Source organism: Elgaria multicarinata, chromosome 1 (genome assembly GCF_023053635.1).
Source record: "Elgaria multicarinata webbii isolate HBS135686 ecotype San Diego chromosome 1, rElgMul1.1.pri, whole genome shotgun sequence".
NCBI lineage: Eukaryota > Metazoa > Chordata > Lepidosauria > Squamata > Anguidae > Elgaria > Elgaria multicarinata.
Genome location: NC_086171.1, coordinates 191,807,314 through 191,820,209, shown reverse-complemented (window position 1 = coordinate 191,820,209; position 12,896 = coordinate 191,807,314). Strand labels below are relative to the sequence as shown.

The 12,896-nt window shown below is 41.7% G+C and overlaps 1 protein-coding gene across 1 annotated transcript; it reads left to right on the top strand.

Annotated features, from left to right (window-relative positions):
• The first annotated feature begins 213 nt into the window (after positions 1-213).
• LOC134394686 (oxidative stress-responsive serine-rich protein 1-like) lies at positions 214-11,764 on the top strand. The gene is made up of 4 exons (XM_063120336.1): positions 214-246; positions 6,018-6,138; positions 8,538-8,636; positions 10,905-11,764. The coding sequence occupies exons 2-4, from the start codon at positions 6,062-6,064 to the stop codon at positions 11,605-11,607; spliced, it is 879 nt and encodes a 292-aa protein (XP_062976406.1). The 5' UTR covers positions 214-246; positions 6,018-6,061; the 3' UTR covers positions 11,608-11,764.
• Positions 11,765-12,896: the final 1,132 nt, after the last annotated feature.

Genomic DNA, 12,896 nt, shown 5'->3' with positions numbered 1-12,896 from the left:
AGAACGAGTGAGGGCGCTAGAACACAAGCGTACAGCTGACGGAGAGGTACTTATACGCATGCGCTCAGCGCGGACTCCTTGGTTATGCAAGCAAAAACCATAGAACACCTCAGAGACATGGAAAGACTCTACAAGAATAACAAACGCGCGGGATCATCCACGCCTCTGAAGCGCATGCGCGCGCGGTGTCGTCACTTCCTGTTGTTCTTTTTTGTTCACTTCCGGCAGTGGCTCTTGACGGATCGGGTGAGTGGTGTATTTTGTGGCGTGCAAGTCGTTTTTTGTTTCCTCAGGTATAGTTAGAACCTCAGAGAAAGAAGAATGTGGGATGGGGATGGTTTCTTTCGTTGGAGTACCTGAGGAGCCCGGTTATCTCCGTCACCCGCCCTCAAGGCAGAGGTGCCGAAGGGGAGAGGGTGGGTGAGGATCAGGCCTCGTCTCTACACCGTCAGCTATTGCTGTTGTCTTACTTCGGGCACCAGCTGTTGGTGTGAACGGGATTCTTTTCTGCTCTAAAATTATGCCTTTAGTTTAAAGCAAATGGGGCGGCCGGAGGCGCGCACAGATTCCTTGTTTTGGAACTAACTTCCTTGCCATGATGTCCTGTGTTTAGAAGTTCTGGAAGTTTTATTTATTTTAATGCTTTTCAGGCATATAGGCTCCCAAAGCAGTCTACAAAATCGTATAAAACAATTTCGCAATTTTCGCATTAATAAAACAATTTTCTCAAGTGAGAATTGAGAAAAACGTTATTGCTGTTGATGGTGCTGATTTGTTGAAGGACTAAAGAGACTCACTGTACCAAAACAACCAAATACTGGATTTTCTTGCATGTGGAAATAGGTAGTTAAGAGAGGTGCAATATGTGTCCCGGTCCCACCATATAAAGTCATTTTGGAGCAATGTAACTCAAGCGTTAAGTAACAGTGTGTCTTTTGAAACCATAGCTACAATCTATAAAAATCCACAAGTTTTGCAGTAGTCCCATAGAAGTGAGTATGGTTATTGGTTTAATTACTTAAATAGCCCTTTCTCTAAGAGCCTTTTTCCAAAGCAGATCATGGATCTGGAGTAAAACTGAGTAAATTATTTCAATAAGATTGAGTACAAGTTCTTTGGTTTAAGGTACTTGTAATTTGCTCCCTGAGTTAGTGGTGGATCTGCTGTCCAGTACAGGGTGCGTTCAAGGGATCGGAATTACCTCATTTAGATAGAATACTGACCTTAGAAGAAATGGTTGAAAAGCAAGGTGACATGGCAAATATAAGTATAATCTATAAAGTGGCCCCCAAAAAGCTAACATATTTATTATGGCATGTTATTTTCTTAATCTGCCAGGTGTTTATACACATTTTCAAATGACAGTCTGACTTAACTTGTCCTGTCAAGATTTACACAAGTCCTAATTGTTACTTCTCTATTTGTTTTCTTATTTAAATATAATTTGAGCTTGTGTGTCCCGAACTGCAAAACTTTAAAAAAAATCCTCCTATGACAGATCTAGAACATTTGTCTTTTTCTCAGCTTCTGCATATTCTCTGCAGTTCTAAAGTAATTCATTTAAGTCCATTACAAGCCCTGTGTCAATAATCATATTTTTCCCAGTTTGCTGCAAACTGGACAAAGTAATCACTTGTTTCATATTCACAAGTAATTACTGGTTGTTGTTTTTATGAATTTCACATTTCTGGTTTTACAATAGACCTCCTAACTTACTTTTACTAGAAGTACTAAACATATATTTAAGACCAGTTAGTTGCTTGGAGTACAGCATGCAGATATGGCTTGATCATTGCCCAGAAGGCATAGAATCAAAATTAGGTGGATACGGAAAAGCTGAAGTAAGATGACGGGGCATGTTAAACCTTGTCATTAACTAATCTTCATCCATTTCCTCTAGTTTATGCAGCGGAGCCTACTTTTGTAGTTGAAAGTGTGCCATAATTTAATGAGGGCTGTATATTGTCAATCACTTCACAAAATTAAACATCAATTCAGATAAACTTGTTTGTGGGCTCATTACTGTGAAAACTAGCTGCAGAAGCATTGTGTGGGTGTCATTTTGAAAGTGTATATTTCAGTGTGCTTTGTTGAAGTTTCCTGATCAAGTGAGCTTTGTTCTCTCCCATGCCTCTAATATGACATAAGCAGGCTCTGAATCCCGTGATGTCTCCAGTGCTGCCCTGTATGGCAGTCACGTGGAGCCATTCCAAATGAAAATAATCACATGAAGAATACATCCTATGTGTATTTCAGGCTTAGCTAGGATGGCAGTCAGACAATTAATACCAATTCATGGAAACACTCATGAAAGCACATTTGTCTCTGGTCATGAACTGAACTTGAAGGATCAAGGATCCAGCTTGGGTGTCCTCCTGGACCCAGCATGGACCTGGCTTGAGTTACACACATGCTGGATTACTGGAGTGCTCTCCATGAGGGGCTGCCCTTAAAGAGAACTCGGCAATTGGTTCAAAATGCAGTCACCAAGGATGTTGGTAGGAGCAAGATAATCTGCTCATATAACACCTGCTCTCCACCAGTTGTCAGCTTGTTTCCACATTCAATTTAAAGCATGGTTTGTTTTAGTTTTAAAGTTCTAAATCAGTGGTTCTCAACCTTCCTAATGCCGCGACCCTTTAATACAGTTCCTCATGTTGTGGTGACCCCCAACCATAAAATTATTTCCGTTCTTCTCTACACGATCCATTGTCATGGGATGGTTTGCTAATGAAAATAATACATAACAACAGCTTTAATAATACAAAAGATGATACATGACATTGTTCAGTCAATACAGTTTCCTAAGACCATCGGAAATATGTGTTTTCCGATGGTCTTAGGCAACCCCTGTGAAAGGGTCATTCGACCCCCAAAGGGGTCCCGACCCACAGGTTGAGAACCACTGTTTTAAATAATCTGACACCTGGCTTTCTATCAGACTCCTTTGGTGATTACCAGAAATAGGGCCTTTTCTACAGCAGCACCTAGATATAGGGCCTTTATGGAAGCCGTGTTGATTCTTCAGCAGGACATGCCCTTCTATATACTTACTAATTTTGTCTTTAATAATGCTTTCAACCAATTTACCTGGGACATCCGTTCCAGGTAAATTGGTTAAAAGCATTATTAAAGACAAAATTAGTAAGCATATAGAAGGGTATGTCCTGTTGAAGAAGAATCAACACAGCTTCAGCAAAGGCAAGTCCTGTCTCATTAAACTTCTAGAATTCTTTGAGAATGTCAACAAACATGTAGACGGATGATCCAGTGGACATTGTTTACTTGGACTTCCAAAAGGCTTTTGATAAAGTCCCTTACCAAAGAGTCCTGAACAAACTTAGCAGTCATGGAATAAGAAGACAGGTCGTCTTATGGATCAGTAACTGGTTAAAGGACAGAGAGTAGGAATAAATGGTCAATTCTCCCGATGGAGAGAAGTAAATAGTGGGGTCCCACAAGTATTGGTATTGGGACCAATTCTTTTCAACTTGTTCATAAATGATCTGGAATTAGGAGTGAGCAAGTTTGCCGATGACATCAAATTATGTAAGGTTGTTAAAACACAAAGGGATTGTGAAGAGCTCCAAAGGGATCTCTCCAAGCTGGGAGAGTGGGCATCCAAATGGCAGATCTGGTTCAATGTAAGCAAGTGTAAGGCGATGCACATTGGGGCAACTTCAAGTACAACCTGATGGGATCTGAGCTGGTGGCGATCGAACAAGAAAGAGATCTTGGGATTGTGGTGGACAGCTCGATGAAAATGTCAACCAAGTGTGTGGCAGCTGTAAAGAAGGCAAACTCCATGTTACGCTTTATAAGAAAAGGAATTGAGAATAAAACTGCCAGCATCATACTGCCTTTATACAAATCTATGGTGCGACCAGACTTAGAATACTGTGTACAACTCTGGTCACCAGACATAAAAAAAATATAGAGCTGGAAAAAGCTCAGAGAAGGGCAACTAAAATGATCAAGGTGCTGAAGCATCTTTCTATGAGGGAAGATTACAACAGCTAAGATTGTTTAGCTTTGAAAAAAAGCTAAGGGGAGACACGATAGAGATGTACAAAATTGTGCATGGTGTGGAGAATGTGGATAGGGAGATATTTTTCTCCCTCTCAAAGTACTAGAACCCAATGGGGTCATCCCTTGAAGCTGATTGGTGGGAGATTCAGGATAAATAAATTATTATTATTATATTTATTTGTATCCCGCCTTTTGCCCAATACTGGGCCTCAAGGCGGACTTACAAAATTTAAAACATATACATTTTAAACCTAGGGAAAGAAATGTACAAAAATTAAAATATAAATATAAATAAATAAATAAATAAAAATACAATATTAAAACATTAAACGTTTTAAACACAACAATTTTACAAGACCTTAACACAGATGGAGGACCAGATTATTCTTCAAAGGACTGTCGGAACAAACAAGTTTTTCCCTGCTTCCGAAAGCACATCTAAGAGGGAGCCAGCCTAGCTTCCCCGGGAAGAGAGTTCCAGAGCACTGGAGCAGCCACCGTGAAATCCTTCTCCCATGTTCCCACCAAGCATGCCTGTGAAGATGGTGGGACTGAAAGAAGGGCTTCTCCAGAAGATCTCAAAGCACAGGCAGGCTCATAAGGGAGAATACGGTCTTCTTCACACAGCACATAGTTGAACTGGAATTCACTACCACAAGATTTGATGACCGCCAATTTGGATGGCTCTAAAAGGGGGTTAGATAAATTCCTGGCGGAGAAGGCTATCAATGGCTACTAGCCCTGATAGTTTTGTGCTACCTCCAGTATCTGAGGCAGTAAGCCTGTGTGCACCAGCTGCTGGAGAACATGGGTGGGAGGGTGCTGTTGCACCATGTCCTGCTTTGTTGGTTCCTGGTCAACAGCTGGTTGGCCACTGTGTGAACAGAGTGGTGGACTAGGTGGACCCTTGGTCTGATCCAGCATGGCAGTTCTGACATTCTTAAACCTCCAGCCCACCAGGCCAGCCCATCCAACCTGCCACCCCCTTTTTTACAACAGTCTCAGACTGGTCTGTTTCTCCATTGCCAAATCATTGTATTTCAGTGTACAGAGAAGAAAATTGAAAGAGAAGGTAGATAAAGTGAGCGAGACAGGGAGAGACGGAAAGTGGCTTTGGTCATACCCTTCTTGGCATGCATGTACACAAAAACCACTACCACCCCACTCACGGGATACTCATAAATATAAATGTGGCCAGACCTGTTATGATTATCTTTTATCTTGAATGTGCCAGCATGGTTTTAAGAACATTTTTAGTTGTGTTTTACATTATTATAAGCTGCTTTGTAAGGAGTAATCCTAAAAGGTGAACAACAACAACATTTTTTTAAAATGGGCTATGATGTCCTAAATACAAAATTCAAGAAAAACATTTGTGTTTTGATTAGAGTACCCCAGTGTACTGCGATATTAGTTTGCTAGTGCTGAGAGTATCATGTTCTTTTCCTTCATACATATAAATAGTTCTAATTCAGAGATGGAAGAATTCATTCTGATTAGTACTTTCCAGCACTAAATTTTGAGTCATTTGCATTTTTTCTAGTCATAGTTTTGATATTAAATAGATTGCTTTGTATGATGAATATTTTATTAGGGCACAATCCTATGCATGTTTAGACAGGAAAAAGTACTACCAGCATGGCAATACTGGGAATTGAAGGACTTTTTTCTTTCTAAAATTATATAGGATTGTGCCCTTAATCTATTAAATAGATCTTGCCTTTCAGTACAATTAATTTTGTGGTAGAAAATTTTTGCCCTGGGTAGCATAAGTATCCAGTAGAAATTGACTCTCAGGCCCTTTTGTCAAGCTACTAGGAGCTTGCTCTTAAAAGGTGGCTTTTCACATGAAGTGTCAATGTGGGTAAAAGTGGTGTTTAGTAAGCAATGATGGCAAATGAAGCAACGTATTTAATTGCAGTTGTGAAGGCTTACTGCGCCTTTTGTTCCCTCCATCAGCTTAATGTAATTGATTTCTCTTTTGTTAGTATTCAACATATGGCGGGCCCAATAATATTCTAACACCATACAAATGGAATCCGAAGCTAAAGAAGGAGATGAAGAGAGCCTGCAAACAGCTTTCAAAAAGCTGAGAGTGGATCCAGCTGGGTAGGTAACAATGGTCATATTTGCTCTTCTGATGTACTTGGTGCTTCTAACGTCACATCACTTCCTTTCTATTAGCTTAGAACTGGCTGTGAAAAAAGCATCAGCTGGTTATTAATGCATTCTTCACTATGAATATATGGACAGTATGGGTCTGATACCTTTATTAGTGGTTTCACCAATTGTATTTGTACATATAGTACGTATAGCATAGCCCTATCTTAATTTATCATTCCTCTTATTAGAAAAATATAGGTGCTTTTGGCACCATGGCCATTTCTACACCTGCCTTTTCCCCCAGGATCATCCCTGTGCATGCAAATGACACACAGGGGATCACGGGAGCAAACAGAGACGATCCCTCCATTTTCCTTGGATAATCCTTAGGTGTAGAAAGGACCCATGTGGCCCAGGGAGGGAGCAGGATTTGGTAAACAAGGAGATGTTGAAATATGCAGGAAAACTGGGTAGTTTTAAAAACCTTGAGGTCCCCCTCACCCTACACCACCCCTGAACAGAACAACTAGTGGGGCAAAAGGTTATGTATGTATGTGCCTCCTAAGATTGCCAGCAAGGAGCAGGAACAGGAGAAATTGTTCCTGGAGAATGCCTGCCTCCAAGCTCAACTCCCCTTCCCCTATCCACGATCCTTTTAAACTATGAGGACAGATTTGTGAAGACAAATGTCTCTTTGCAGGTTAAAGAATTAGTGATGGGAAATTGTTCTCAGATAATGTGTGTCTCAGGTGTTTGTAGTCCAAGCCCCATTCCCTCCCAGGAGATCAACTAAGACCCCTCTGCTCAAAGAGGGTGCTTCCCAGATGGAATGGGGGCATGCAGTCCCCATAATTCGTTCCATGGAGCAGGCGCCTCAGTCCAGCTAAGTAGATCTATATATGAAAGCAGCTTTGCATGCACATATCACTTGCTACATTAGCAGCAAGGATGAATTGAATGCATATTCAAATGCAGATGCACATCCCACTGAAAGTAATGCAATTTGGATATGTTACATTTGCACACAGATGTGCATTTGAATTCAGTTTAGCTCTGGTTTCTCATCCAACAAATGATACACATGCCAAAGGCTCCTTCCACATATGCACTTCCATAGCAACAACAGATTCATGCCCGTTTCACTATCTATTAAGAGTCCTTGCACAACTGCCTAACATCGAAGAGATTTTATTCCTACTCTACCTTTTCGTCCAAGAATTCTCAAGGAATGTCATTTCCTTTCACTTACCTAAAAAGTCTTTGAGCACGTGTTCTATGCTTACTGAGTTCTCCCATGTCCTTTATCATTTGTCCCTTCTCAAAACTACATTTTCACCTATTCCACTCCACTGAAACTCTAGTTGCTTGCTGATTGAGCTCATTGAATGAATAAATAAATATATTATTATTCCCAGATGAATTATAAACCTAAGAATTTTAAGATGCTGTGATTGTTATTTTAATAGTGTATTAGTTTTATATGCTCTTTTAACTAATTTTATGTATTATATTGTGTTTGGTGTTGTTCCCTGCCTCAATCCAAAGGGAGAGGCGGGTAATAAATATTTATTATTATTATTTTTCCCATGTTTAAACCCTGTCTGGTTCTCCACTTTTCAGAAACGACATAATAGGTTTTCAGCACGTCTAACACCCTGATCATAAACATGTTGCATAGAAACAAGACTCACTGATTTCAGGCACTTATGTGTTTCGGATTTGGGTGCAATCCAACTTCAGTAATCTGTGGGTTTCAGCATCAGTTATTAGTGCACTTCACTAAAAGCTAGAGCCTTTCCATGTCGGTATGAAAACCAGAGTGAAAAAGATTTGTTTTTCTGTTACTGATCCTTCTTGCTGCCTCTTTGAATGAATGGACTATAGTCATGCAAGATTCTTAGAGCTTGCACACTTTGTCAATAGAAAATAGTAATCGAAAACTAGAGGAGTATCTTTGGACAGATTCCAAATATTCTTTTGGATCCATATAAATTCATCCTACATCTATCTATGCAGCAATATGGCTTATTAATAACCATGAATTGTTTGTGATGTCAGTAACCACAGTGGGGAGAGCTAAACCTATACAGGACAACCTTTTCCTACTATGGCAATTTCTTGGAATGCCACATTTGGCTTTTTAGTGCCAACATTCCAACACCAGAGCACTTGTCAACTGAACAGTTATTTCATGACTGGGCTTTTACCTCAAACCATTACAAGTATGACAAGACTACATCATGCTTCTCATCCATTTGTTTATAAATGAGCAATTGAATTATCAGGGAGGTCATTTAATTATTTTTGGTGTTTTAGGCATGTAATGTATAAACATAAGAAAATCTGCCTTTGGAGACTTTGTTTTAGAGTAATGCATTTAATATGTTATTTGTCTCTTAAATCAGATCTTCTACATCTGAAGGAACAGGACTAAGAGCTCCAGTCAGAGCAGCTGTTGATGGAGGAAGGCATCAAACTATCTGTTCAAGAGAGACTTGGCATGGGTAAGATACAGCACTAGTAAGTGTATGTTCAAGGCCTTTTCTTAGAGTTAAACTCCGCTTTTACTTGGCTATTATGGATACCTGGCAAGTAGAGTTAAGCTTTCTGTACCATGTTCCTCTTCTTGCTGCTGTTGGAGCAGTGTGACTGCTGTTGGAGACAGAATGAACACGACTGTGGCTTTCTAAAAAAAATATCCAGAAGGTTTTAAATTTATAATTACTTCAACAAGTAATTTATTTCGTTGTACAGCTCCTGACAAAAGATCTCCGGATCCGAAACGTTGAGCGTTGTACAAGTTTGGTTGAAAGCTTTTTTGAACATTTTTATATTTTGGATAAAAATAAAGCAATTTCTTTTGACATTTCTTAGCACCAGAGCTAGTAGCGTCTTTTTCTTATAGCCTTTTCATGGCGCTTTTTCCCTTTTCCCCCTCAACTTGCCTTTCTGTAACGCCTTGTCTGATGATGAGTTTAGTTGTTAAACGACTGGAAAAAAACCACTATGGCTCAGTTTGGAGGACACATTAGTCAATGGTGAACTATTTAACCAGCCTTGGCTTAAATAATCCACTGCTGACTAATGTGTCGTCTATCAGGCAACACCACTGTTGTTTATTTCCAAAAAAATAACCAACAGAGATAACCAACGGTTTGTAGAGTTGTTTTTCTGCACAACTGTTGATTATCGTGGCGTGCTCCGTTGGCTTATTTCCCCTGCCCACAGAGTGTCGAAGCAGGAGCAGCAGAAACCCCTGCTGCTCTAGCCCAGTGGGGCTCCATCAGCAGGGGAAATAATCCTGTGCTGACAAGTGCTCAGGGAGCCGGCGATCGTGCCATTCCTTGGGCACATGCTGTCCCTGGGTGGAGTGCCTCTGATTGCGGCGCCCCACATGTTCCCAGGGACGCACACATCCCTTGCCAGCCTCCCACACCATGATCCATCTCGGGATAGGTTCGAGGGGATTAAAGGAGCCCCTTCCATCCTCTTGAGCGCATCCCCAAATGGAGCGCGGGACGGGGACAGGGAAAGATGTCTCCCATGACTGGACAGGAACAGTGGGAGAAATCCATCCGCCAGTATCAGGGGTGGGGCGCGTCACCTCCAATGATGGGAGGCAGTCTCCCCCTCTCTGCCGTGAAAGTAGATGGGGACTAAAGAGGCACCACCGAGACAACTGATGTCCTCTCAGCACCAGTGCATCCTTCATTGGCAGAAGCCTCTCAGCACGTGACATGTGAGGAGACCACTCTGGAGCTTCCTCCTTCTGTGGTGGATGCATGCAGAGGAATGTCCACACACACCTGCTGCAGAAGGAGGAAGCTCTGGAGTGGTGAGAGGCTTCTCCCAGCAAGGTACGCTTTGGCACCTGCAGCGCCCCTGTCATCTGTCTCTGCCACACTGAAAACTGGCAGGCGCATCACCTCCAATGACAGGGGAGACGCCACAGCTGTTGCCAGAGCGACGGCCATTGCGGCGGATTAATCCCACCTCCTGTCATAATAATAATAATAATAATTTCTTACTCGTCTCTCCATTTTGATCGAGGCAGGGGACAGCAGTAAGTATAAAATACTGATTAAAAACATAGTATACATTGTTAAAACATCCTTTAAAAAAACGGGAAAAAAGGAGAGAGGAGAGATGGCTCTGTCAGCAATGGCGTATCTTTCACAGTGTCTGTTACGGAGAAAGAAGTGCCAATGGAGCCACCCCTCCTCATGACAGGAGGTGGGATTAATCCACTGCCACAGCCGTCGCTCCAGCAATGGTCACGGCATGTCTCCGCACAGTGCATCTCTCCCTCCCCCCCCTCCGCTCCTCTCCACGGAATGGCGGCACCCCGATAAGGTAAGCGGTAACCAGCACTGCCATTCAGTGGGGAGAGCCAATGGTGGGCGGGGGAGAGATGACAACTCAATGGAGTGGGGATAGTCCACTCCATGGAGCAGCACTTCTGTATCATGCAAGGGTACCCCACAAATAGCTATCCATGGAGTGGACTATTCCTGCTCCGTGGACTAAAGTATCGTCCAAATGCACCCTATGGCTTGCATTTAAGACTGATAATTGGAATAGTTTCCTCTGGTTAGGTAACAGGTTAGGTTAAACTCCCCTTTTGATCTTTTTCAGGGGGAAAAGCAAACAATACAGTGGTTTCATCCGCAGAACTGAAGCAAATCATTTTAGGGCACACAACACTATCCTATTTTGGAATGCATTTTGTTCCAGAATCAGTTTCTGTTAATGTTTGCTGCTCTCTGTTACAGGTGTACAAGGAAACCCTTGAGAGGCGCAACAAGACCACAGCGTCGCAGGCGTTCCAAATCCCCAGTCTTGCATCCCCCCAAGTTTACATACTGCAGTGTGAAAGCATCTTCTTCAAGTAATCAGCTGAAACACAAAAGCCAGATCGAAGCTTCAAAGAACAAAATTGGCCCAGACCCTGGTGTTACAGAAGAGCCGTACTTGGGAGGAAAGAGGTGCCCCCTTTTCGACAGCAGCAGCTGCAGGAGAGCCAGAGCAGAACACCAGAGCACTTTCACAAGTGAGCAGCCTTCAGAGAATTTGGGAAAGAGTTGCCCTGCCTTTTCTTTGACCTTTGAAACCAGCCTGGATCCTAGCCAACCTTCAGATTTCCAGTCACTCTCCAAGCTGAGTTACGGGAAGCAATGCTCTTGCGTGGACAAAGAATGCCGGTGCAAACCATGGCAAGCAATAGAAGCATACTCCTTTTCTGGTTTGCGGAGCGTCCTGTCAGAATGTGAAAAGGCAGTCCTGGAAGTGCGTTCACAGTCTTTGCCAAACCGATCGCCTTCTGGTATGGGTTCGTCAGGCTCAGCCCGGTCTTGTTCTGAGCAAGCTCGAGTCTTTGTGGATGATGTGACTATTGAAGATCTTTCAGGGTACATGGAGTATTACTTATATATTCCCAAGAAAATGTCCCACATGGCGGAGATGATGTACACTTGACATGAGAATCATGGGTTGGAAATTCAGTGGTGGTAGTGAGATATTCCCCTCAGTGCCATAGTTGGAAATGTGTTCATTGTCATTGCTGCGTGTTTGATCAAATGTTTATTTGCGCCATACAGTGTAGTTTTTTAAATAAAGTAAAAAAGAGACACTACCCCTCTGTCTTAAAGATGCATTACGTTACCTTCAATGTTTCAAGAATATACCTGGGTAACGTTTTCTCCTTAAGCCATTCTAATGTTCTCACTAAATGAGTTCCTTAAAGTAGCTGTATGTTGAAATGTCTTTAAACTGGAACTTTCTCAAGGCTCAACCAATTCTGCTGATTGGAAAGGGCATTTGCTGAGTCAGTTATGTTTTATCCAACTCATTTCAAAGGAGTGTGATGCTTCCTTGCAGCTCTTTTTACAGGTGGACCATGCTTCTAATCGATCTTGAATAGGGAAGCTAAAAATGGTATAGCTTAGGTAGAGATGTGCAAAACCCCTCTCAGCCCCCATCCATGAATTTTTAATTTTGCTTTGATTTCACATTTCAGTGAAAACTAGGAATAGGCTTTTTCCTGAACAGTTCTACAGTCTGTTATCTGATACTGGTTAGCACTTCCTTCCTGGATTTTCTTGCAGAAAAGCTTTGTACCTTACTTTGTAGATGTATGAACCATCCTTTGTCAGGTTTGGAATGAAGCCTTGTACTATGCCTACTTCCAGCAATTAATCCACTCTTCCTTATCAGAGCCTTTTATTATCTTTTAAAATTATTCTCATAATGAATATGTGAGGGACTAAAGGGAGTTTAAATACAACAAAATACTGGTGTAGATGCAGTGTAAGCAGGGAGCCTTCTAATAGTTATCCATAAAGATAGATGCTTCCAAAATGTCCCATACCTCATATTAAGGCCAATTGCACATGCCACACAAATTTAGTCTGTTTTATCAGTGGGCTTTTGTAAGGCACTTGAAACCTGAGAAGTCTGCCTCCCTTTTCACTCCTCTTAGCACCTTCAAAGGGAACAAGGTTAGCACTGTTAATTTTCAGAATAAGAACTCAGGTTAAATGCATTGCACAACCTTACAGATTAGGCCAAGGGGAAAGCTGTGGTTATAATCCAGATCTCCTGATGCTTCTTTTTTTAGTAGAGGAATAATGCTTTTTTAAAATTAAAATTTGTGTGCTTGCAATGAATTTTACAAGTTTGTTTCTGAACTAGTACAATTTAGTCCATGAATAATGAATGCAGCCAGATATCCCAAGAACCTTGTGGGATGATCTAGATAGAATGAG

What these genes read in the sequence shown, in the direction of transcription:
- LOC134394686 (XM_063120336.1), top strand. Translation starts at nt 6,062, where the DNA reads ATGGAATCCGAAGCTAAAGAAGGAGATGAAGAGAGCCTGCAAACAGCT. An exon ending in CTGAGAGTGGATCCAGCTGG is followed by an intron (nt 6,139 to 8,537) that starts GTAGGTAACAAT and finishes CTCTTAAATCAG; the next exon opens with ATCTTCTACATCTGAAGGAA. An exon ending in TCAAGAGAGACTTGGCATGG is followed by an intron (nt 8,637 to 10,904) that starts GTAAGATACAGC and finishes TCTCTGTTACAG; the next exon opens with GTGTACAAGGAAACCCTTGA.